At 41.6% G+C, this 27044-nt stretch overlaps 1 protein-coding gene across 10 annotated transcripts in view; it reads right to left on the minus strand.

Annotated features, from left to right (window-relative positions):
- FOXN3 (forkhead box N3) overlaps positions 1-27044 on the minus strand; it is a 212019-nt gene that overhangs the window by 16286 nt on the left and 168689 nt on the right. For 7 of the 10 annotated variants that reach the window (XM_056346820.1, XM_056346827.1, XM_056346819.1 and 4 more), the window contains 2 exons: positions 12196-12261; positions 1159-1267 (listed from right to left, as the gene is read on the minus strand). In XM_056346820.1, the coding sequence (XP_056202795.1) occupies positions 1159-1267; positions 12196-12261 (175 nt within the window). The remainder of the gene's footprint in view (positions 1-1158; positions 1268-12195; positions 12262-27044) is intronic. The other 3 variants (XM_056346828.1, XM_056346826.1, XM_056346829.1) reach the window with 2 other exon arrangements.

Raw genomic sequence — 27044 nt, forward strand, 5'->3', positions numbered from 1 at the left:
GGCAAAGTAAGATGGAGAGGAACTCTGCAGACTTCTGGAGGATGACCCTCAGGGTTTCATCCCTTCAGCAGAGCAAATGTGAAAAACAGCTGAAACAGCTGCCCATCAAAAAAACTACTAATTTTATTCCAATTAGTGTCTTTCCCCCTATGCATTTTAAGCATCAAGAGTATATGAAATGTCATAGGTTCTCTATTGGATGGAAATACTGTATCCGAAGGGCTAGGCACTGATTTTGAAAAGGGATAAAAAATCAAAAAGCAAATGGGAAAAAAATAACCAAGTAAATAGTAACAGAATAAGTAGCTATAAAGAGACTTTATTTCACTGCCTTACAGCCCAGAGGGTGTGATTAGAACAGCCCAGCAAAGCTCGGTCAGCACTAATTACTACACCCCACCCAGAATGCCCAACTGCCTGAGCTGAAGCTTTTGCAGATACTGAGAGTTCTGAAAGAGAAGGGCACTGACAGCACATTCGACCAAATTAATCTCTGTTGCGACTGACTGGAAAGAGCTACAGCTAAGGCAAACTATTCTTCCGCCAAAAAACCATCACTGCCTTAAACAGAGCAAACCATTGAACCACAGTTCTTACTGCCATCACTAGATGTCTCTTACTGCCCTGCCTTCTGAAAAAGTTGAGTATCTTCAAATAACATTTTACCCTTGAATGTTTTGGTTGAACCTTGAAATAGAAACTGTAGTGAAAGAAACTGCCTCACAAAGACCCAGGTTAATAACAAAATGACAACTATATTTTTAGCTATCTTTTAGAATTTGCTTTAATCTTATTGACAATCTTCTCACTAGTATTTTATCCAGGAAAAGGTCTTTATGAAGAGGGAGGGAGAGAAAAAAGCACTTGCACTTAGAAAAACAGGTCCCTGTAGGAGGTTCTCACGATACAGTGTCTCCAGTTTGCTAGTGAAAATAAAACCCCTGCTTTTTACAAACCAGTGTGCAACAGACAGCTATACCATGACTATCTTGCAATGAATGATAACCCAAGAATTTTAGGTAGCAGTTTTATTTCAGAATACTTCAGAAGTATAAGCAAGCAGCAAAGTATCTGTTGAGTCGAGCTTCCATACACTTTTACATTCTCTGCAAAACACTGATCTATTTCATAAAAGATCCCGCAATGAGCCACTCTTACCTTACTGCAACAGCCATGCTTCCTATAGGGCTGATTGGCAATGGCCTGGCTCCAGGAAATATCCCTCTACTCAGAACTCGAGCTCCATTTTGTATCACTCCCGGAGGAACTAAAAAAAACCAAACCCAAAACCAGAACATTTTTGGCTTTGAAAGGATAAGTTAGAAAAATGTAGGAGCAAAATGTGGAACATAAGCTTTTCAATTAATTGAGAAAATATTAGAGAAGCTTGTGTAGTACACTGCTTACCTTTAACATCTCAGCCTCAACCCTTGTGAATGCCATGCTATTTCCAATGCTATTTTCATGACAAAAAATTTCAGAGCAACCAACGACAACATGGCCTGTAGAAGCCACTGCCTGACCCAGTTACTGCAGATCATTCCTTGAACAACCACATGGCTTTTGTTTTGTCATTGATGTTCTGCTAGGAATGCATGTGCTTATTAGAGTTAAAACCAGCTATAAGCATAGATGTAAGTTTCATCTACAGTAAGAAAAAATGACCCTTTACAGATAAACAGAATATAAGCACTTCACTGGAAGAACACAGGTCATAGCTTCTTATCATCCCAGCTTACTTTCTGAGCAACAATCTCTTGGCCTCTGTCTCCTGCAAAATAAAATATTAACTACAAATGTGGGTTTACCAGGACGGGAAAGAGGCGAGGCTAAAAAGGCATTAGCTCCATACCACTAATTAGCCCCTCTCTCTTGCCATCAATGGCCTCTGTCACCCAGCCTGACAACAGTCACGTGCTCAAGCACACAGCTGGGTCATGGCCAAGCCCCCCCCCCCCCCCCCCCAACCAACACGCGGCGCATGGATGCCACTGACACCGAACTGCGTCAGCACCAGCCACTGCAGATGGGAGATTTCACTGGGGCCTTTTAAATTGGCTATGCATCAAGAACTACAGCTCTGGCCAACAAGATTTCAACCTACAACCAAGTACTTCTTTTTTCTCTAGGCATGTTTCTGTGCACTGCTCAGCCTATGGCAGCCACCCCCCAGCTGAAGGAATAGCAGAAGCAGCACTTCCAAGGCGCCACCAAAGGAAGTGTCTGTCCTTAGCAGATCCTCGGCATTTTCCTCCTCCACTGTGGGATGCAGGACTGCTGACCACAGCTCTTATCCTAGGCACTTACCAGTGACTTCTGTGTAATGCCATTTGTTTGCACAGGTTTTATGTCCCTTCAGGTTGGAACAGTTACCTCCAACAGCCTCAAGTGGACCTTGCTGCTTTAATGTCCACAGCTAGCCAGTTCGTTCGCTTTTTCTTGATTTTAAGTCATCATTCATACCATAACTTCCCCTGATGGGGAATGTCCACAAGGAGAATGATGATCATTACTCTGGATGTATTATTCTTAAACATACAGATGTTATGTAAATACGTATAAGATAAATGTAAACCATATCACCTTATGAACACCTACAGACTTTCATTTTTTAAACAAATTATGGGGAGCCTAGAAAAAACATTCAGCCTAAGAATCAACACATACACTTCACATGCCCAACTTCAAATGCTCACACCTAAAAATACTAGTGTATTCTGAGGCAGAGAAATATAGGCTCCAAAGTACATTATTACTAAGATGCTGAGGTACATTTCAACTTCCTGTCAAAACCAAGCCAGATCCACACCTCCCTCCCTGTTATCCTGATACTCACCTTGCTTCACTCCGGACCACGCAGATTAGTTCTGGGGAAATAATCTTCTTTCTCCTGCCAGTGAGAGCACATCCCCCCTGAATCAAATCCTGCCACTGCTTTATACCCACCCTTGCTTTTGAGCCCCTCTGAAGAATAGGTCATTTATATTTAGGTGCTTAAGTACAGCCTCAAATGGCTAAAATTACAGAACCTACTCTATAACAACTAGGGTCAGCTTTCAATGACCAAAATAATTTAAAAATTGCGTATTGCTATTTATACTTCCCTACTTTGTGCACTTTTTCCTCTAGTGCCAGCTTATGAGAAATCAATCAAATCTGCTTCACTCAGGGGACATTATCAGGCTTTCAATGCTCCAATGTTTGGGTTTGTAGATACTGCAGAGGAATGTTATCTTGCTATAAACTCCAAGATCTGAACTTCTTACTGTATTTGTCTCAAGAGCATGACCTTAAGATGGCCAAAATATCAGTGTCTTGAAAAGAAAAGCAGTCTGCTCAAGGATATTGTTAATCTAAAATGCACAGAACACAGGAAAATTTGAAGCAACAGCTAAGCCTGCTAAATAACAAAATATTGATAAAAATCCTTGATTTCCAATAGACGTGTTTTTTCCAACAGGCTTACAAGAGGGACAGATTTTGTACTGCACTGCACAGTACAGTACCTTTACATTTACAAAGTCCTGTTAAACGAAATGAACGAGTTTTGACCAAGGAAAATCCAGGAATTTTCACTTTAGTCTGATACAAACCCTAGCATTTTATATGGAAATATTTATGCATACACACAGAGCCACATGTCAGTTAGCTACGGATGTTGCCTAAATATATGCATATAAAACTTCAAAGCAAACACAATGAAAGTTCTACTGCAAAAAGAGAGCAACAGGCTCCCTGACATCCAAACTCTTCTTTCCATGGTTACCTAATTATCCTGGTCTGTTGGCAGAGTTAGCTGATGCTCATCTTACCCTTTCTCCTCTCCTCTCTTTCTGCCTTATTGACAACTCCCATTGCTGCTTTGAAAAATCCTGTTCGCTTCCCTGTAACTCTTCTAAAAATACTGTCTCACGTCTTTCCTCCTTTACCTTCTCCAAGCTTCCTTTTATCCTGCACTCCTGTATATAAAATACACTGCCAAGTCTCATAGCTTAGACTTTTTATACATTGACATTCCCACTTGAACCCACCCTTCATCTTCCTTGACTCTGCAGGTTCATAAGTCATGGTGTGCTACTCAGGGAACACTGTCTTCAAAAGCTTCACATTCCACCCCTCTCTCCCTGCCCCTGCTCTTCCCTTCAGGAATTAGTAACTGTTTAGAAAACAAAAACAACAGAAAAAGTGGAAGTTTGCTGCCTTCTGAAAATACCCTCTAAGAGAGAACTTGGTACCCACTCCTGCCTATGAAATTCGCTTCCATTATGTTTGGTCTGTTCAGCATGCCACCAGTCATTTCAAGGCTTCAATAGGAATATTCGTGCCAGAAGCTGCCTTAACTATGATTCTTGTGATTCTTACTTTTCTCTGAAGTTCATCACAACTCTGTATATTGAAATCACCACCCAGAATTCAATAACTATTCCAGCTTGCAACAGCACTGTTATTGCTGCTGATCTTTATTTTTGTTTCCCCAAACTCTCTGAATTATGATGCAGCATTACCGTGGCATCTCTAGTTAAGTTATGCAGACAGAAACCCAGAAAGGTTGTATTCAAGAGATCAACTGAAGGAGGACACTAGATGATTCTTTCCTTTCAGTGAACATCTGGAACCACAATGAAACACCCCCTGCCCCCCAACTTGCTGGTAAATTAGCTTCTGTAGCATTCTAAACCTAAAATAAAAAGCAGGATCAAATTAATTATTCAATGGTAGAAGGTATTAATTTCTAGTTATTCACTTAACTAGTGTGCCACTGTAAGACCGACCTCTATTGCTCATGCATCTCCAGAGCATTTAAAGCATCAATACCCATCCTTTCCAAAATGACAGTAATTGTTTTTAAAAAAATAATAATCTATGTATATAAACTGCTAACACATTGTCCCTGGTACCCCAGACACTTTCCCTGCCCTTCTGCAGGCTGTATGAAGATGGCTATTTATTATCCAAGGTATTACTTGCACATGTTGGTATTTTTGAAGGGTTGTGAATTATTTACCGGAAAATACGTGGTGCTTTTATTCCACAGATACTTTTATGCCTTACAAGCTTTAATTATGTTTCAAAACCATACTTTGAGGTGAGGTATTTATATTTTAGATTGAAGATTCAAGGTGTGGAGGTAAGATAATTTACTATAAGCCATATCATCGATCAGTGCCAGTCTCGACTAACACCTTACAGTCCAGACTCCTCTTTTGTAATACTTCTTTAACCAATGGTAGAGGCAGGTCACATGGTTCCCAATTCCTAGGCAGAAGTGTGAAATGTAATTTACACCTTTCCTGTGCAAGTGCCAAGCGATGTTTATGTCTGAGAGACTCTGCTCAAGAAAACAATGCAAAAAGATCTGTGCATCTCTTTGATACAGGTCTCCTCTTCCACAAAATGTTCCTAGTGAAACACAAAGAGTCTGAAACAACAAAAATCATCATTCACCTTTCAGCTTTCATCGCTGCATTCTGCTTGCGGGAAGCTTAAACCTAGGCAATAGTTCTACCAGAGTACAGTTAAACAGCGGACAGAGAATCTGCTCCTAATTTGCTGCAGGAACAAGCAAATGATTTTTGCCTGTTATGCTGCTCTGGTAGAATACCACAACCTGAGTAGGATCTGCTGGCATGTCAAGTCTTCACCAGCTAGCTGTGGAGAGAAGTGATGCATCCAATATAAAATATCAAAACTGCACCTCTCAAATTCTCCAAGGGGGAAAATAACCTGTCTCTTGTAGCCACTTTCACATTACAGTTTAACAGACAATGAAGTGAATGCCATGTAGAACATACCATAATCTGAATCCATCAAAACACTACATTCAGATAGTCTTAAAAAGATCCAGCAGAAGTCCTCGAAAATCCAGTTCTTTTGTAGCCCATACTCAGCCTCTGGAGGTGGAAAATTAAGTCGAAGGCTACATGATCACTCCACTGCCAGTGCACAGCTGTTTTAATTCAGAGCATTGTCTTGTGTGCACATCAGCCGAGTAGAATATCCCAAACTATGGACTTCATTCATCACTTCACTCGACAGATTGCATCCAGAATCTCTCACTTGCAAGTGTGTGTGCATGTGAAGCAAACCTCCCGCATCCAGCTGAGCTAACAACCTCTTCCCAAGACTTTCACAACAATTAAACCCATATTAGACTGGGTCCTTCCCTAAGGATTTGCCTAACACACAGTTTGGCAAAGCTGACATGGAAAAGGAGGAAATACTTAATGGGTAGTCAGACACACTGACACCCCAACAGTTCACTAAACAAGGAAACCAACTTCGTGGTTTAATGTTGGCATATAGAAGTTAAATGGAATTATCAGTGCTGAGAGTAATTTGTTGTAAGTCGAGGAAATTAAAAAGAAAGGGGTAACAAACATACATGTTCTTTATGTCATCTGGGAAACAAGCATATGCTTCATTAAGCTGTCTAGCTCAAGGTCCCCAATATTTAGACTAGTACAGAAGACTGAATAGTATTTATTCAAAATGAACTTTGAAAAAATTACAGTATGAAGGTATCCTGTAGGGACAGACTGGTTCTCTGCCTCTTGCATCTTTATGTGGCACATGCATTTATCCCAGGGTTCTCTTCCTCGACCTGTCCCTTGTAGCACAGAAGAAATCAATATAGACAAGAGGTACTGAATTTCTGCTAATATCTATCAGATTCAGCTTTTTTCTGCCAATCCCTCTTCCAGGATGGTGTTTAGCAGAACACTTCATCTCAGGCCACAAGAACTGAAAACAGGAAAATAATGTATAATTGATGGGACATCAGAAGTTGCCAAAAGCAAATGTTATCTGCCAAATCTGTAACTTTATTCACTCCAGCTCTCTTATCCCAGGCATAAATTTGATGCCATCTGCCTAACTTCTTCTGTTTTATTGCTCAAGGACAATTTTAGAGCTTTTAAGTTCCATAGTCTGTAGTGCTAGGAAACTGCAAATCAAAGCTGCATCCAACAAGCTGTTGACTCCTAACAAAAATCTGAGGTGGAGGGAGAGAACTATATCCTGATAATCCTATCGCACTCACACCTTGTCTAAGGACTTTTAATAAAAATAATTCAATCTTCCGAGATATTTTTTGTCGAAATAGGAAAACACAGCTAGAAATTCTTCATTTTGGTGATGCTGGAACTGCCCAACAGCAAACTAAGCCATGCTGCTAAATCAAAATACAAAACATTTTACTGTCAATGATTATAATTTTCTGATATAAAAAGTTAGGCTGGAGCTGTCTAATAAGTTACAGTAACTTGTCCACAAGAACATTACAGTTTTAAAGTTTCAACTACAATAAAAACATCCCAAGAAAACAGCATGTTCTATTTGATCCTATTTGGAGAATTTTTGTCTGTTATTAAGGCAATGTTATACAAATCTTTTGTCTTGATTCTGTAAATATCTTCCATGTGGAATGGAATCCACTTGCATTAGCTTAAAAAGAAAACTTGATCGGGCTACAATTTTAGAAGTATAGAGGTACAGTATTAGTAAGTCTCTTTAGGGAATTTACCTCTCCCACCAAATTTAAAATACATGTATCTATTCTGAGTTTTATATGCTTTGAGACAAAGTTTAATAAAATTTCCAAACCAGAGAGACACTGATGGCACCCTTGGAAAGCCTGCTTTTTAAGAAGCACCCAGCAAACCTCCATGCTCATATCTTCACAAACATCTTTATCACAGCGCTTCTGTCTCCTGCAAAGACCCACCCACAAAACCAGTGTTTCCAAGTCTCCTGAAGGCCACCACTTTCCATCTAACCCGGGTGAGTAGTGGTGAGCAGTACTGAAAACAGAAGATAGATGTTCAGAGCTGAGAGGATTCTCGGTTTCCTGGTTTCTACCCAAACCCCTTCTGCAAGCACTATTTATAGCTGTTTGCAGTATTATGCTTCAGCTTGAGCAATGTTCTTACATTTATCTGTGTGCAATTCCCATACTATATAGCAACGGGCAAAGGACTACTCATGAATTGGCAGCTATGTCCAATATCACTGAGTGAAGAGCTTCTTGAGTTAGATCAAGATTTCCAGTGTAATCTCTCTGACCACAGCACTGTTTCCCTGGCAGTAACAGCAACGCACTACGCACACTCGCTTCTTACTGGCCTTCCTGAAGAGCAAATGGTTCCGAGTTGGGAATGACCTCTCCAGTTAAGACGGTATTGCTACTGAAAATGCTTACAGCGACTTGAATGTCAGGAAGTCCAAAGACACTGCAAACCCACCAAAACCAACCTCCATTTTATTCACAGCAAAACACAATGGTTTGGCAAGGCTAAATGGCATGCCCAGGACACTGGAGTGACAGCTAGTAACAATTACTTTCAAGATATTGGAAAGAACTGAAGTACTGAAAATCTTAATGATTGTATGAAACTAACCCATGGGCTTCACTGAGATAATAGGAATGACTTGTAAATGGAGCTTTACCATTTGTTCACCGTCTCCTTTTCCTTTGTCCTCTCTGTGAATTAAGATTCCCATCAGGGAAAACAGGCCCAGAAATTTGATGCAACTTGCCCAAGATGGCCCAGCAAGTACCCTTTGAACCCTGCAGGTCAAAATACAGTTTTCAAGTAATGTATTTTGGAATTAATATTCATGTACTGGCTACTAATAAAATCCAAAGTATTTGTAACTTGTGATAGCTGCTACTGAAGAAAGCAGGGGTTTCAGTTGCTGTTTCTTTTTAAACATAATCAAATCATACAAAAATTGATGAAATACAAGGACTTTCATAAACTGAAGCAAATAAAGTATTGGAACTATATTCCTACACGCCCTTTCTTGGCATATCACAGTATCTTTCATGCTTTATTATTGGTGCCAGGTAGACTGTATGTTTCAGTAGTCTCACACCAAGCTGGCTACTTTGAAATTCTGCCTTTAGTTACAATCTAGAAATATCTGGTCTGTGAAAATACTACAAAGTGTTAATATTTTAGAAATTGATTTTGTATGTCAAAATCGCAACTATAATTGCATTATTTCCAACCTTTAGTGACACTGCGAGCAATCAATTTTGTATGCTTATGAAGTAAAAACCCCACAAACACAAAATAAACCTAATAACAGAGGTTTACTCTTTTTTTTTTTTTTTTTTTGTGTGTCATGAAAACTAAATCATGGTGTGATTAGGGTAAATAGTAAGCAATGTTTCTGCCAGCTCAGACACCATTTTAAGATTTCACATAAAAGCAAAAGCTGATTTTAGAATTCACGTGTGGTTGTTAGCAGTGTTTCACTCGTGTATGGAATTTTAAAGGGTCATTTAAAACCGTAAAGCTAATTAATTAATCTGTTACAAAGGAGGAATAGCTTACTCTGGATTTTTCTAACACCACTGAGATGGGATTCCTTTCTGAAAGACTATATTGAAAGAATAAATTTTAAGATGACTTTGAATGATGGCTGTATTTTAAAGATGCTTTTAGCACCCACATTGCCTAAACAAGCATGGATTTTTATCTTGCTCGAAAGGTAGCTTTTATTCCAAGACGATGCCTTCAAAGTCAAAAGCCAACACATGTAACCGTCCACACAAACATGAATCCAGACCGTCATATGAATCTACTTTGTAGGTACCCATGTTTCACAATGATGGTTAAATGTTTGTAGGACAGGCAAAGGCCTTAATGGACCGGGGTTTTAAACTTTCTGATTTGTCAAGTTGTTATACCGTGAAATGACACCTGGGTTCTGCCTCCATCGGACCATCTTTGTTGTGGAAGTAACTGGCACATTGGGAGTCAGACTCTCAGACCAAAAGGATGTTTTCACCCTTTAACACGCATTAACACCTGTGGCCAAACTGTATACTATGTCCCTCCCTCTTCAAATCTTGTCTTCAAAAGATGAGGAATTTTGCAGTCCTGATAGCTTGAGCACATGTATGACATCACAGTCTGATATGACAAACAGAACTCTAAATCTTCAAGGGGTCAAACAGTACCAGCATGCTCGCCGCCCTGATCATTCGCAGTCCACGACAGTCACTGACTGCCACAAACACAGAGAACAAACTGTAAGATTCTAGATGATGCTCAGCATTGCAATGAGATTTTTGCAGCCCAATTGCCTTTTATTTGAGAACTAATTTAAAATGTGAATTTTCATGCAAGTGTTTCTTAATGTGCAGCAGTAATTAATTTGCTCTAAGTTGTCTAAGACGTTGTTAATGCAGTATGTAAGTGAGACCCAACTGCAATTAAGAGGACAGGCTGATTTACTTCCTCAGGTATCCATTTACACACACACAAAAACATTTCTCCTTTGTAATTTAGAGGACCTCTGAAGTTACAATAAAAACTTCTGCCCTTTCCTCCTGGCACCAGCCAATTCTACCCAATGTTTGGAAGGATTCATGAACTTCTGAGCAGACCCTGCATTTCAGTTTAAAGGCACACTGGAAAGCCTCGTTACTTACAGACATCAAGGAGGGAGCCATGTGAGCGAGGAGCCATCTTTCTGCTTTCATCTCCTTCTCACTTATGACCTCCTGATGCAACAGCCCATTGGGAAAGTGACATGAGGGCAGAGATATGCCAAACACATAGAAAGCTAGAATTTTCTTCCTCAGAGCGACCTCTACAAACTAATACAGCTATGATCTCTATGAAATGATAGCGCCCAACTCCACTTCCGTGCAAACACCTGCAATGCTGACAAACACACACATGCGATGAAATTCTACAGTATGTTTAGTATATGCAGCTTACTATGGATCTCTTCCCTTTCTTGTCTGTAGTCTTCTCCTGCTCTCCCGTTCCTCCAGGAGTTCAGATTAATTCTGTTTTCCCTGTCCTCTTTTGTGCACATACTGCTTTATGTCTCCTCTCTCTCACATAGCCTTTTACCCCTTCATTCCCATCCTACCCCAACTTTTTTTTCCTCTTTTCTCTGCCCCACAAATCTGACTTCTTCACATTTCTGAACCTTTGAAAATCTCCCATTTTATTCTTCCCAGTAAGCCCAACATCACCTCCTCTCCTCAATAAAATCTTTCCCTTTTCCTACTTACACATAACAGGGATTGCTCACCATTTTACTGCGCACAGTCCATGAGGGCTGTTTAGGAGGACAAGGACCACCCTTCCCTCTTTCCAGAATGGACAGTGTCTCGGTACATCGCGCTCCTCCCCAAGAGGAGCTTCTCAAGAGGTATTTCTCTGGCAGGGTCACAAAGCAGGCTGACAATAGCTTTCCTCGGCTGCACAGGAAATGCTTTGATGTTAACTGAGTCTCTTCCCCAGGCAGAGTATCGAAGTGCAAATCAAGACTTCCCTTGGAATTTGGATTTGGTTGCCCAAGCTAGAACAATAGCAGTGATGCTAGACAGGCTGCATAATGGCTTCTATTTTAACTTCTGCTTTCATTTTTCAGAGCTGCCTGTCACTTGGCATTACTACCGTGCTTGCTGACCAGGGATATGTTTGTTTTCTTGTACTCCCTGCTTTTGTGCAGCTGTGTTCCTCTATGGATTCCTCTAATATCTTGACTGCAAGCTCTGTGGGGCAGGACGATTCCTGCACTGTTTGCACAACTTAGTACAGTGGGGGCCAGAGCCCCTTCAGTGGTCTGTTAATACACAGCATCACACCGCCAGGTCTGGTCACAGCACAAGGAGGACAGTACTGGCAGGAAATGAGACCTTTCCTTGCTCCCTGGGGCCGGCCCACTGCCTTGTATCAGACACAGCAAAAAAGCAAAGCAGGCAGGCTGTGTGCAAGGAAGGAGCTGAAACAGTGCCCAAGTGAATGAAAAGCATCCAGATGGCTGTGGTAACTCATACGATGGGAGTAAAATCAAAACAAAACGAAAACAAAACCATATGCCATGTACCCTTCGTTCTCTTGCTCTCCCTGCCTTTCTCCTGGCTGTTGCCCCAGGTCTTTCTATCAGTATGGATAATAGAAATTACTCATTTATGTTTATGTCATGAATAACAATAACCCCTCTTTCACATTAGAGATCACGGATTACTATTATTCATGTAACAAAGAATGTAATATGAACCACAAAATTATACTCATGTAAGGGTCAAGGAAGTGTAAGGGTCTACAAGGGAAGTTATATTTCTTCATTAAATCCTTCTTTTTATCTGGTACGCTGTATACTTATAAAAAAGAATATTATCTTTACATGTCTATGTTGCTATATGCTATAGAAATATCTACTCACAACCTGCTTGTATCTCAGGGGGAGTATTCAAAAGCATCATGGCAGTGGCAGCATCAATGTCAGGATCTGGAAAAATCAACCAATAAATACATTATTTACAACTGGGCTAATCTTCTTGCCCCCGTTGCTAAACTATAGGTTCAACCAAATCTCTGCAGTGAAAATGTTTAAGAGTTCATTATTCAGAGGGCTTGTTGATCACACATTGAATTTACCCCCAGACTTGCACATGGTCCCATTGCTACTATTAAGGAGAGTGCAATGATGAATGTCACTAAACCACAGTCATGTGTGCATGATACCTTTGCTGTTAGCCTCATGAATTTGCTGTTTAATTCTGTGGAGAGCATTTAGATTTCATTACAAAGGATCTGTGAAAGCAGGTGCAACATCACAATTTGGAAGCAACACACAGGGATGAGCTGACAGTAGAGTGCGAAAGCGTAAGGAACACCTACACCTGAGCAAGTACAGAAGATGACACTTGGTCATTTTGATTTGTCGATGAAGATTTCAGCAACGTTTGAGAAAGTGTTGGAAGCCAAACTGCTACAGTTAAGGGGGGGATGGGAAGAAACCAGCATTTCATTGAAGCACCAACTTATTTGCATCCTCACCCATTGTCACTTTAACATAAGCAAAAAATCATCGTCTGGCCGCTGTTATTAAATTGGTTTCTGAATCCATCATGAACAATCAGATGACAGATGGTAAGTTACAGAGACAGAACAAAATATGATCCTTTTATAACTATATTCACTTGCTTCACACAGCAGCTCGGCTGCTATGGAAATGTAGGTAGCTATGACAACAGTAAACAACCCCACAACGGACACTGAATAAGCTGAAAAGAACATCTGCCCCAGCAAAGCGTCCCAGCTGCCCTGGGGCACAACTTGCTAATCGTGCAGTGATGCTGTGTGACAGAGAAAGCCGCCTATGCCATGTCCAGATAAATGAAGTGTGCAATTGAAGCAGACATAAAAATGCACACCCTGGCCGACTGCTGCCTCTGCGCTGCTAAACTGAATGACTAATGAGTATGCATTTGTTGTTTGGGTTGGTTTTTTTTCAGCTTGTCAGTATTTATACTAAATTACATACCAAAAAATTCAATTTACTACTAATAGCTTCATGGCACTTTATTTTGGCTATTATGTCAGAAAATTACTTCTCACTGTTAACCGTACCTTTATACATTTCAAATCTATTTATAGTTATGTGACATGGTATAAAGCCCTGCAATTTATTAACAATGCAAATGATGTAGAGAGGATTTCACTATCTGCTCAGCAAAACAGAAATTCACTTGACCAGTTAAGGATAAAAAAGGGATTTTTATTAGTTTAAGTATGTACTACTTTTCTGTGAATAGCTGGAAACACACTTCTAATGGCTGCTCTATTATTTAATTGCTGAAACAGTAAGCAAAGCAACAGTGTAGTGGGTGTAAAGCTTAAGTTGAAGCAGCAGCACACTAAATTAGTATAAAAGGTGCCCACATACTAGAAAGCAGGTGCCTGTCTGTCTGCTGGACAGGTCAGCATATCCTTTTCCAAGAGCCACCAGAAGACTACTGAGAAAAGCAGCTTTACCAATTTATATTAATCTTCCAAGTCTGAAGATACATCAAAAGCAGTATTCCTGCTGCAAGCATCTATGCTGAAAGTGCCATTTCCAAACAGCTTCACTCCTGACCACGTGCTGTGTTGCAGGACTGGGTCCGCAGACCAGACAGCCCACACGGCAAGAGTTTCCCCTTAGTTAAACTCAAGAAGCATAATCTATCTAACATTAAAAAGCAAGACAAAAAGCAAAGAAGCCTGAGAAATAAAGCCAAACCAAATCAGAATTTGTCCATCTCCTTCATACCATAAAATCAGAAGATTGTTAGAACTTGAATTTACTGTGTAACTCATACAGCCAACTTCAGCATTTATCAGCTGTTCCTAAATTTTGTTTTCTTGTTTTACTTTAGATAGGTCCCACCATTGGGTAATATTGTAGCACAATGATAATTTTGCTGCAAGAATAAAAGGACACAACCATAAAAAACACTTTTCCTGCTGACTGCGGGTTTTGTTCGTGTAACAAACTTTGTGCTTCGAGATAAAATTGATGCAAGTAGTTTTACCTTGAAAGGTGCATTCTCAGCCTTTGGACCACTAATGGTACAACCATGTTTCTTTAATGACTTCACGACACAAACACGGGCTGCTTACAACACATGACTGCATCCACAGCAGCTGTTTTCCAAAGCACAACCATGATTCAAGCCCATCCACACCTGCTGTGGTGTCTAGCTTGGTTTCTGTTGGTATATTCTTGAAAAAAACAAGAGCGCTATTCCATAATGCCTTGGCAGAGGTAAGAGGACTTAGGGACACGCACCCAGGGTGGCGTCAGTAGGATCCAGGACAATGTGCTTTCAGTTGTTCTTCCGCAGAGAGAAAAGGAAAAGCAGGGACTGGTTGCAGAAGGAAGACAAGAGCCGAGGGCCAGAAGTCAGAGACCACGCAAAGAGGTCCAGAAGCAATGCCTGAGGCAAATTGAAAAGCCAGTTCATTCTTGCGCAGCATTCATGCTCACAATTTGGAGGTGTTCTCCTGAGAAAGATGTCAAGAAGAAGAGCTGGAAAGTAGTCATGAGGAAGAGCACTGAAGGCAGGTGAACGAATGGTGCCTTTGTTTGGACTGGCATTTCCTGCTTAGACCCTGGTACCCACCAGTGCCCCCACGCTGATGGCCCCTGCCCCACAGCTGGCATCCTTCTGAAGTCTCTTCCATGCGGATCCTCTCACTTGTAGCCGTAAGGGCTGGCCTTGCATGGCAGCCCCACCAGGCTGGTAACTGGATCCTCTCCCTTCAACCTGCCTGTCTGCATTTTTGAAGCTGTGGATTTCATAACTGAGATCTCTGCCCTACCTCAAGTGTGTGATGAACACAAAGACTCCTGAAGTTATTAACAGTAGGTGGTTAGTGAGTAATGATTGCAGGAACATCTTTCCCTAGGAAACACGGTTAAAAATAACTACATACAAAATTTCGGAATTTAGAAAATCAAGTATTTAAATGAATGCATTCAGATTTCTTTTTGCTAATTAAAGTGGTGAACTGACTGCATACACAAACTGTGTGTTCATTTTTCGCTAGCGGAAAGCAGAAGATGCCCAGCTTTCCCAGTGAAAGAGGAAAGTAAGGATCAACAAGGAAAAGGAAGGCTTGCGGGTGTTATACAAAGAAGGAAGAGTATATCAAAATCTGAAACGGGCAACATTGGAGAGTGACGAAAGCGATAAAAGTTTCCAGCAGCCACAGCTCTCCCTAACAAACAGCTGCTGTCTATACACTCAGTGCTTTACGCTACTCTGAAGTTTCAGCGCTTGGTCCCTCATCCTCCAAGTGTCCTTCATAGGGTATCAGAAAGGACCTGGAAGAAACCTCAAGCACCTACATGAATTCACCACGCAGTTCAAAGCCATCAAAGGGCAGGAACTCCACCACAGCTGCAGTACCTCCCCTTGCAGTGGGAGCCTACTGTTATTTTTGCCAGCACTGCTTTCGAAGTCAAAACTTCTTTTGACAAAGATAACACCAAGGAAGGGTAAGTCCCAAACCTCATGGCAGGCCTGTTTGCTGCACTTCAGATTCAAGCCCCTATTCAGCAAAGTGTTCAAAAGTGAACACCAAATCGGTAAACAGCAGCCAGTTCTTTCACTGAGGAACTAACCCACAATTTATCAGTTTGTGGAATTAGGATCTAGTGCATATTCTCAAGATGTGTTTAAGCTGAACTTCACTCTGCACATTACCCATATAGATCTGAATCTGTCCTGCGAAGTGGTGAAATAGCAGGCATGAAACATTTTGACATGAGATTACATACAAACATTCAGCAATGCAGAGGATAACCCCTGGGTAGCAGACTGTTAATTCTAGAATTGACAAAAAGTAATTAAAAACAAACCTGAGAAAGCTGTATGTGACAGCTGTCCTTTTATTATTTTGTGATCTCTGATCTGAGTTAATTTCATAAAAAAGGAAGTGTTTTACAATAGTTTGTATTATTTTGATATTTTTGTTTCTATTTTTGATCTGATTTCACTGAATGCTTCAAATCCATCCCCTTCCAACGAAATCGTAATCAAAATTTGGATAACACAGTCCCTCTGGATTTTGCTAGAGGGTATTTAATTTTACAGCCATACTATACAGTTTTAAAGAAAATGGCAGTTGAAGCAGTTCATAGCATCCATAGCCTGAATTTTCTAGCACAGATGCCTAGAGAGAGGCACCTAAGATGCATATTTAGGTACTACTAAAATGTTACTGCCAACTGATGTAAAAAATATAGTCAGTAAATAAACCGCACCATCTGTACACTACAACCATTGCCATGTTACCTCATCAGGAAGGAATTTATAAGATCTTCTTTTAATTTAAAGTTACTACATCTAAAACAGAACTATTTTTGTAAAGAATTTCACTTCATCATTCAGTATGCTAGTTTTCATCCCCTTCTACTTCTGCCTCAGCATCCTCCACTGCTTTTTTCCATTCAAATGCTCTGCTCTAGCTGGAATACGTAAAACACTGCCACAGTACTCAGAAGACAGAAGTCCAGTTTATTCCTTTTCCACAAGATCAGTCGTCTTATGCCCTGCCTCGATTCCTAGCACAGCCCACTCCTACACATCTTTTGTGAGTTGTTTCTTCAATATTTTCAGTTTTCAGCAGCAGGAAGATGTTGCAAAAGCAACAGTGTCTTCCGCCTTTTATCTTTGGGCTTACTAAACTGCAACAGAGCAAACAGCAGCTTGCCCCTATTTAACTTGTCTGTTAATAGATGTGCTTCTTCCCTTCCCACATCATGATGGTTAACCTTGGTATGAGTCAGGTTAGGTCAGATACAGAGCATAATTAATAGAGTGAAGGCTTTTCCACCCCCTTTTTTCCCCCCCTGTATTTAATTTATTTTGCCTGATGACAGAATAAGAACATAGCTGTTAAAATAAAACTGCAACGTGCAAGATAGAAAGAAATACCTGAAGAGAACTGTAAGTACTGTAACTCTGTCAAACTCCTTGGTGTAGGATGCCACTGAGTCCTCTTCTGAAATATTTAAATAAGGTTGAGAAGAGCTCTTAAAATAAACAGAATAGTTGTGGAAGCGTATGGTAAGCCAATAGGATTCAGAACCAAGATCTTGGGAAGAAACAAGAAATTGTATTCATACTTCAACAACAGTGCACGAAAGACCAAGAGTGAGAATTTTGGAAGCGACATAATAGAGGCCAGGAGGAAGCAATTTCACTAACAATACAAAACTGGTCTGGCAGTGACAGTGGTTCTCCCACTCCTTTGAAAGGATCTAATATGAGACACAGAAGAAGAAAGGTACGGGTCTAAATGAACCAATAGTTTTTCCTGTTTTGTAAATTCATTTCCAGCATTGCCAAGTAAGCTACGGCACAAATTATTCTGAGAGGTCTAATTTTAAAAAACATAGAACATTTGTAAAAGAAACCTTCTTCCTGCTCCTCTATTTTGTTAAATTTGTACCATCATGAAGCTACATACAATCTCCATTCTCTAATGATACCATTTTATCAGCTGAAAAACTGCATGAACAGTTATGAAATACATTCTTGTTAGAAGTATTAGCTTTAATAAAAAGAACAGTAGGAGAAAGAGTTACAGAAGGTCTTGCACATGCACAAACTGAAAGAGGTTCATCTATCATTTGGAAAGCTGTATGAAACCAAAACATGTCATCCTAACTTTTCATCTCAGTAGTAAAGATTAAGATCAATTAACTGTTGAAAGACTCACACCACCAATACATATTTTACCGGTGCAAGATAAAAATCTTCTAAGAGACAGCTGACTAAAGAGAGATGAGATATACGTCTTACATGTAAAAATGGCATATTATAATACACTCTCTCCCAAGAACAGGGCAGAGACCCTTGCTTTGGTTTTGTTCATGTTTGAAATATTTTTCATTCTGGTGTACATTACTGGCAAGCTCAATTTTCAGTGCTGAAGGATGTGAAAATAAAATTTACCCATCACACAAGTAACAGTAAAGTCTTTCTTGAGTCCATCCAGCCTGTGCAGCTTGTAATACTGAACAGAAAACAGCATCACCTGGAGAAAGCACTAGCCAGTGAGCCTAGCGCAGAAGAGAAACAATGTGCTGTTCCATCATGTACTTACCTAATCTGTGATCAGGAATTTCAACCATCTTCTTAACTGACTGCTGCAGCCTCAGCTTCTACAGTGGAAGATGGGATTATGAGGGCTGTAATTCCTTGCAGCCTTACACGTTGCACACACATTTTTTTGACCAAAGGATAAACACACACACAAACACACATGCTCTTTGTCCCCAGTTATGCAGATGTGTGTTATCTCTAACTGGAACATTAAGGTCATCATTGCTCAAGCCTTCATAATGTCCCTGCTGCTAACAATAGGTTTTTCTTCCAGCAAAGCAGGAGGATGGCTGGCAGGAGGAAGCCCTCTACAAAACTCTGACAATTTAAGACCAAATAAGCCATACCTCATTGTCCCACACGAGTGTTTGTTGTAAGTACTCATTTCCTTCTCATGCTATTTCAAAACACATTCATGTCCACCAGACCTTGAGAACCGAGTATATCTTTCAGTCCAGCAAGCACAAGACATGCCAACTGAAAAAGAACAGATGTATCTCGCATAGGCCAAGTGACCCTTGGGAAAACCCTCCATTCTCTCCACCACTGGTTCTGCAGGAAAAGGTGGCTCTTGGGTACTTTCACTGCAAGATGAGTCTTCAGGAGGGCTTCACCCAAACATCCCAGTTAGTGGAACCACCATGGCACAAGCCACAGCATGAACACCGCAAGGGAAGGCCAGGGGAGGCAAACATAAATTCCATAATGGTTTCAGGATCCAGAGAGCAAAAGGGAAAATGCCAGCTAAATATGAAAACACCACCGAGGAAGGTATTTCAGGGATTTGAAAGAAAAAATTGCTACTAATGGTGAAGAAAAGAGGTGAGGCATGTGACACCATCAGTGAAAAGACTGTATATCATCTAACTAGGGAGCCAGATGCAGTCTAAAACCAAAAACAAGAGCAGAAAAGGTGAACAAAAAACCCAGCAGCGAAAATAGCTGTGTGCTAATAACGCAGGCAGACTGACATAATAAAAGAGGCACTCAAGGCACTAGTGTTATTATAGGAAAAATCACAAACAGGGTGGAACAGCAATTATTATTGAAACAGGTGTCAAAAGGTCTGTGCTTTTTAAGGAAAAGAAATATGGGTTTTATATGGTAAGATGCTGTCATGCAATAATGGAACAGCAGACTCTGGAAATAGAAGAGAACAGAAAATGTTTGGAAATGTTACAGAAAGATGGTCAAAGACGACTTCTAAGAGGAAGACGCTGGGTCTGCTCTTGACTTCCTGCACCAGACAGGGATCGACATAGAGCTCTTCATCATTAAAGAAATGGGAATTACTTTAACGTGGGAGTCTAACTTCATAGTACAGACTGGAGAACAAATGCTATTAGCCATGGTAAGGCCAGGCAGTTATTCCTGGATGTGACAGCTAACAAGTTTTTTATCCACATTGCTGAATGAACAAGAATAGATTCTTTTCTGCTCTTTATCTTAAGTAATGAGGATTACTTTGGAAGAGAGGAGCACAAAGCGATTCAGTAGGAACGATAACAGCAAGTCTAATTTTGTTTAAGATCTATTATTTCCAAAGAGCAAGTTTTGATGAACTAAGTGGTTCCTGTGGAACCTCTGGGAAACAGACTGGGCTGAGGAGCTCTAGACCTCAGCCTGGAGGAGTCTGCAGTTTCTGCAAGTCACTGCACAAAGAGCCTGCTCCAACTTGTATCCTGAGAAAAGTAGGAACGACTCATTCTTTGAAAAAACCCCAAAAAAAGCTAAAAACCCAAGCTGGACAACCGAACCAACACAGAAACAGACTTTAAGAAAAATAGTAACGCCATCATTACAATGAGGTGACCACGGGGGAAAAGCAAGGAAGAACTATTAACTTTAAAAACAGTTTCAGTACAGCAACATCAGCTGGACAAGACTAGTAACCAGAACACTTCTAGGCAATGGAGAAATGGTATTTTGGGAAAACTCTGCTAACAGGAGCTGGAACCAAATAAAAAGTTTGAATGTGGAGTTTTTGTAAGTATTTACACATTGTTACTGCTCTCAGTGTGACCCAGAGAAAAGGACTCTCCAGAAGCTGCCTCCCAGACTGCTCCTCTAGGGCAGGTAAGCCCTCTGCAAAACTCTGTGACAGAGAGGGAAAGAGCACAAAAACAGTCATGAAGAAACTCTGCCAGTGGAAACTTATTTGCATGGAGGCTCACCTGCATAAACCTGCAGAAGCACCGGTCTGACACTCCAGGACCAGACCTCATACGACGTCATGACAAAACTGACCTGCAAAAAGCTTATAGTCAGTGCTATGGATGCGCAGGACCCATGCCTACCAGCTTCCTGTGGGTGATGTGCTCCGAGCAGGATGCCTGAAGCCCAGTGGCTGTCTGCACTTGGAGAAAAGCAGCACAGAGCCGGAGCCTCATATCTGACAGTCAGTGCAGTCCAGAGGGTTGATGTAAGCCCAGAGCTGTCATACACAGCCAGCCTGAGCTCTGTGGCAGCAGCCTTAAGCATAAGCAAGACTCCTGGTATAATGAAAAGGAGTTGGACAGAGGCCAATCCAGGAGCACCTGGCCCATGGCACTATGAAGGAAAGCCAGCGAGCAAGCCACATGAGACCTGGCTTGCAAGTGGTCTCACCTCTCCCACTGCACTCCCACGCCTGCATATAAACCTTCTGTTCAGACTCTTGCCTTCTCTCTTCTGCTCTTCTCTGCAGGACAGCAGAGCAGGTCCAGGCAGGAAGGTGCAGAAAGGTGCCAGCAGGCAGAGCCTCATATATGGGTGACTGGGAGAACCAGAGGGGAAGGATGGTGGCCCACAGCTTAGGGAGGTCTGCGCACAGGGTCTTCTCTGTGAACCTAAGGGGCTGTGACAACTGGCTGCGAGCCTAGCAGTTCCCACCCTGGTGTATGCTGTGCAGCCCTGGGTTCCAAGGCATGGATGCAGGCAGGACAGCTAGAATTGCCCCCAGAAGTAAGGTTAGAAAACCAGTGTAAGCATAGCCCGCTAGCAGGTACACAGGCAGGCGGGCAGGCATGCACTCTGCCAGGGTTACACTCCCTACCACACGGCCATGACTGCCAGCCCATGCTTGCCCTCCAGTTCTAGGTTACGTGTCTTTCCCCAGAGGGACAGTGGATAAACAAAAGTGTGTTATTGCTAATTCTTGAGTAAAGTCACACCTCAGAAAACAGAACACTTTTTGTTTGTAGAGTTAAGACCAACACATACACCAAGACAGGTGCATTATAAATGAAGAAAAGTCAAAGTCTGTACCATTTACTTCCCTTCTTCCTAAGACTGAGACCAACTTACAGTCACTAGTATGAATCAATCAATAAACAACTAAATCAAATTAATAGTTTTGAAAACCTATTATTAAACATATTGGGAAACCCTGCTGGGGCACCCGTTCCTCCCCTGCCAATCTTTTGCAACTGTATCCCCATTAAGGACAAACAGGACCTAGACACAAACTGACCCCAACAAATGGAAGCAGACTAAAGCCTGTTTTCCATCAGAGCACTGACAATTGTTATTTTGCATTGCTGCAAGCCAGCCCCAGCCTGTACATGGCGATGCTAAAGACTCGCCTGGGTCTGTGGATGACGGCTGAGCACTCTCCACAGGGAGTGATGTTCAACATGGCTGGAACAAGCTGTTCTCCTGCTTCTCAGAAGGAAATCAATGGAAGAAGACAGCCCCAGCAACACTGCCATCATCTGACAAAACCAGTTCCATTTTTCCTGCAATATTCTTTCTAAACTTCTTTAATTTTCAAATAAAGGAAATGACAAAGAGACAGGAATCTAGTGTTTAGAGCCTTTTAACTTCTTTTGCTGGAGAGCCTCCCAAGTGGGCTGAGAGATGAGATGCAGGCCAATGGTAAGGCAGTGTAAGAAGTAACATAATTTTTGAAGGATTATTGTAATGAAATATGAAAACAAAGATAGCCTTTGAAGATCTTGACAATCCCACTGCAGATGTCTACAGGATAACCAATGGAGTAACACAATTACTTTCTAATTAGAACAATGATATTCTGAGACCATATTGGCCTTTTTTAGTGAAAGCTCCTGCTGAAAGCAGCAGAGAACATAAGCTGCGTGAACACTGAAAAGTCTTTAAGAGTGAAATTAGTCAGCCTTAGGTTAGGTTGGGGCTTTAACTTAGCTTAAATAGCATACATAACAATAGGATTTATTTAAAACAATTGCAATACTGTTTAGACTAAACATTACATCCTAGTTATTGGGTGTGTGTGTTTCTTTCTTCAATACTTCATAAAAGAGATTTTGTAGAAAATATGTTGTAAACCTGGGGGGGGGGGGAAAACCTATCAAACTTGCTTTCACTTAAATTCTTCTTGAATTTGGTTGCATATGCATCTCAGATCTTCCAGTAAACACTGTGCTAATGCAAAGATTTAGTACTGTCTCTGCTATTATAGTAGCAAACATGTAAGTAAAATACTGGCTTCACTGGAATTTTTTACTTAAACATTTCAAAAACAGAGAAAGTATGAAATGCCATGAACTGAAATGTGGTGAAGGAATAATTCACTTGAGTCTTTAGAAAGTGAGTACTAAGGCAGGACTTTCCAGCTAAACTGTGTTTAAAGGCCCCTTGGATGCTTCTAATGCCAAACTGCCATCATGCAGCTCCTTTCTACCCAAAACAGTTGAAACAACCTTTTACTATTATCTGTTACATTTTAATTAAAAAAAAAAAAACCCAAGAATGGGAGACAGCATTCCACTTATGCCAAACTCTGATTCACTACAAATGACCCTGTAGCAAACTCCTTGGACTCTGAATCCCCACTAGTTGACAGGCAACATCAGAGGAGTAAGGAACGCGCAGAATACAACCAGAATTCCTTTGCAAACTCAGATCCTCAGCTGAAAGGCGTAAACTGCATTTACTTCACAAAACAGAGTGGATAAGCTAAGGGGCTGTTGCCCTGTTCTCTTTATGCAGTGAACAGGGACCCAAACTGACCACTTGCACAGGCTGTGCCTAAACGAAGTCATTGGACATTTAAAACAAGAAAAAAGAAATAAAGCTTTATCCAGATCGTAGTGAGAGCTGTGGCTGCAATCCAGGAAAGCACTTCCGTGTATACAAGCCAGAGAATGAGTAGTGCCTGTGGAAGAGGATCACAGACCAGCATCCTGCAGGGCTCAGCCCCAGACTGGAACAGCTGGACAGCTTAAATATAGCTCAGGACAGTTTTGTAAAAAATCAGTGCTTTCATTAACAAGACTCACAAGTGTGTTTTGCACCGTTCTTGTGGGCACACAGCAAGGCCAGAGGGGAAACCACATCTTCAATGGTGCTAGGTCTCATTTCCCCTGCAGCTCCCCAGCATTGCTCCCCACCCCAGGCAGCCTCGTCCCTGCCAGGGAGGAATGGCCATCGCTCCAGCCAAGCAGGTGCCAGGACAAAAGCTGCCACGAAGAAAGAGAGGGCTTACTTGTAGTATTGAGTCTTTTTGTCAAATTTGTGTTTAAAATCAAATAAGAAAAAACCTGCCCCACGTTTCTTTTTGTACTTCAAAATTTCAACAATGTCTAGTGAGAGCTGGTTTACTGATTTTAAGCACAAGTTTCTGTAACCCTTGTCAGTGCAGCACACAGACATCTTTCTGGCCTTTTAGAGAGTTCTGCTTCATGTACGTACAGCAAACAGCACATACTAACTCTGCCAGCGCAAATTCAATTTACTAGTATGATCTGTGCGTCAGATCTGCGTGTCTGTGAAAGCAAAGCACGGGCTGTCTGGGGAAACAAATCTTAATAATGTTTGGTAATCAGATCGATTACAGCAAAACAGAGAGAAGACATTTGTCTTGCCCCCCCCTCCCCCCCCCAACCCCAACCCCTCCCCATCTCTGCTCTCTGCGCACTGATCTGTAACGATTGCCTGCCCTCTCATGGGAGAGTCAAACGGACTGCACAGAGGCTCTCCCAGCCCATCTCGCCACCCCTTCAGGGCCAGAAAATGAAGAGTTTCTAAGCACCCCGGTGTCTGTTGAAGCTTCTTCTTGCCACTCTGAAGCTCCCTGCTTCTCCCTTTCTCCAGCAGGGGGTAGAAAAATCTCAAAGTATAAGGGTGCCGGACCTCCAGAAAAGCAACGTGAAAAAAGCTCCTACTTATTTTTCTTTTTAATGCCATCATTTATAGGCAAACAGCTGTCTTGCATGCAGTCAGGAATAAAACTGAAAACCTTATAGAGACCCCTTCCCCTCCCCTAACACATACCTGATGCCCCAATTTAGAAACAATTATCCATAAATCTGGTGCAACAAACATGCTAATAGCATGTATTATAGTCTTTGTAGAGCCTTTGTTATAAAAGCCACAAATGTGCTTCCACTGGGAAAACACCAATGAAAATATTTCTACTTTATGCAAAATTGTCAATAAAATTCCAGTAAAGTTGGAGACCTGGTAGTTACAGGACCCCTTAGTGCAGAAAACCAAGAGTTAGACTGTACAATGATAATACAGTTAGGGAAAACAGCGTAAAGCCTTGAAATGGCTAGAGGTATGTTGTATCACTTGTTTCAAGGAGACTAACAGTGGTAATTATGCCTGATTAAAAATCAATGTTGCTAGACTTGATGTTGGCTGGGAAGGGCCTGGAATTCATAAATCCCCACACTCTTAATGCTGGGAAAGCACTGAGCTACATCTTCCTTTATCAGGGATGAACGTAAGCAGCTCTCTTCCTTACAGTTTCAAGGCAAAGTATCTGCAAACATGTTTGAGGCTGGTTCTCATGTCACTACTGGGTATTTTAACAGAAGCGTGAGGACGTATTTGCAACGTTAGAGAGAGCTTATTTACAAAGTTAGTTTTAGAAGTGTGAAGACTTCCTTTCTATTCTGCATGTCAGCCAGCAACATTGAATCTGATCTGGCCCTCAATCATGATAATGCAGCACAGCTTGCTTAGGCTTTTTACTGATGGGACTGCTTTGAGATTGCTAGAAAGGATGCTGATGAGTATTAACTATGATGTCTGTCATTTTGTATCTCTGGGTAATCCTACAGCTCTATCATTATGATAGCAGAGTGCCTCTCAAGAATTTAAATACAGAAATTCTTTATTTTCTTTTAAAACTTTTAGATTAAATGGTTTGACTAAGGGTGTATGTGTACATCAAAGAAAGAGACATGCACATGCGTACAAAGCACTGGAGAAAAAGCACAAAAGGTAGAAAAATGAATTTTGTGGCAAAGCCTGTGATAACACTCTGAGTGTGTATCCTACATGAACTCCACCTTCCATGGTCCTCAAAGCTCAGGCTACATTGCAGTATCATTACTGAAGGAGGTCACAGCTTTTTCAGGGGGCAAAACTGGAGGAAACCTCTTAGAAAGCTTTGACTAATTGGACAATTTTGTCAGCTTTCCAACCTGGGAACTAAACAGCTACATTCATAAGAGCCTCTATAACACTTAGCAGAAAAACTTCTTTTAAATCAGCTGAAGGATTCTGTCAGAGTAGCAAATTCATTCTTACTGGGAAGTCATGTAAGGGTATATATCCCACCCAGACCAACAGAGAGGGTCTACGTCCACTGTTACAAATGGATGGAGAAGATACTTCCCGCTGGCCTAGGAAAACAGTCATCCAATAGCTCTGGAAAACTGAAAAGCCCCCAGAGCAGAGGCAGAAGCAAAAGTGTGCCACAGAAAGGACATTTTCTAGTGTTATCCCATCTTCTCCACCACCACACTTTTGTCATTTGCTTACAGGAATCTGGATTTGCTAAACAGACCAAAGCCCTGGCTGGAAAGAGCTGCAGGCTTGCCTCCCATGTTGGCTGATGCCATGTCTCCATAAGGTGAGATGCACAACTCTTACATCACCACAGTGCCACCAGCTGACCAAATCTAGAGAAAGCTTCTCACTGACCCCACACAGATGTTTAGTCTTCTCCAGATTTGCTTCTTGGCAAGTGTTCTTATCAAACCAACCCTTACCTCCCTTTCTGAATGCATCTAGGGAAGAGGAGCTGACTACAATCACCTCTGAGTTCCACATGCTGGCAAAAGAATTTTCCTTTCAGATAGCCTAAGCGTACCCACAGCTATTGCCATTAGTGGCTCACCCCTCTTTACCCCACAGAATGCAACTAAACCCACATTTCTAGTCAAAACCTTTTTTAAACATCACTTCCCTCCAGTTTTCCTTTCTTTCTATTTTCCCGTTCCTCTTTGGCATGTGTCAGTCCTTCCAGGAGGCTCTTCCCCTTTTTCCACATGGATAAGCACGTAGTACCGGCTGCTGTGGTTCCAGAGCTCCTCACTGCCAGACACAAACACGGACATGCCCTGCCCAAGACCCCAGTGAGGCCGGGCCAGGGCTGGGGCCCCGCGTTTCAGCAGGGTCAGAAACACAACCCCTCCGGGGCAGACAGCCCTAGCTGAACATGGAAATACAATGTGTTAATAAGTAGGTCAGACTGTTCCTATAAAAGCAACGGGTTTAACGCTGACCGTGCCTGCCAGCAGGAGAGCGACTGCAGTTTAGCCCTCTTTCCCACATTCAGCCTCTTCAAAGCCGCCCCCCCCCCGCCATCGCCCCCCCGGGCGCAGGGCAGGGCTGGTGGGGTGCCCGCAGCCCCGTACCTCGGCCCGCAGCACCTCCG

The sequence above is a fragment of the Falco biarmicus genome, chromosome 7 (genome assembly GCF_023638135.1).
Source record: "Falco biarmicus isolate bFalBia1 chromosome 7, bFalBia1.pri, whole genome shotgun sequence".
In the NCBI taxonomy this organism is placed as follows: Eukaryota; Metazoa; Chordata; class Aves; order Falconiformes; family Falconidae; genus Falco; species Falco biarmicus.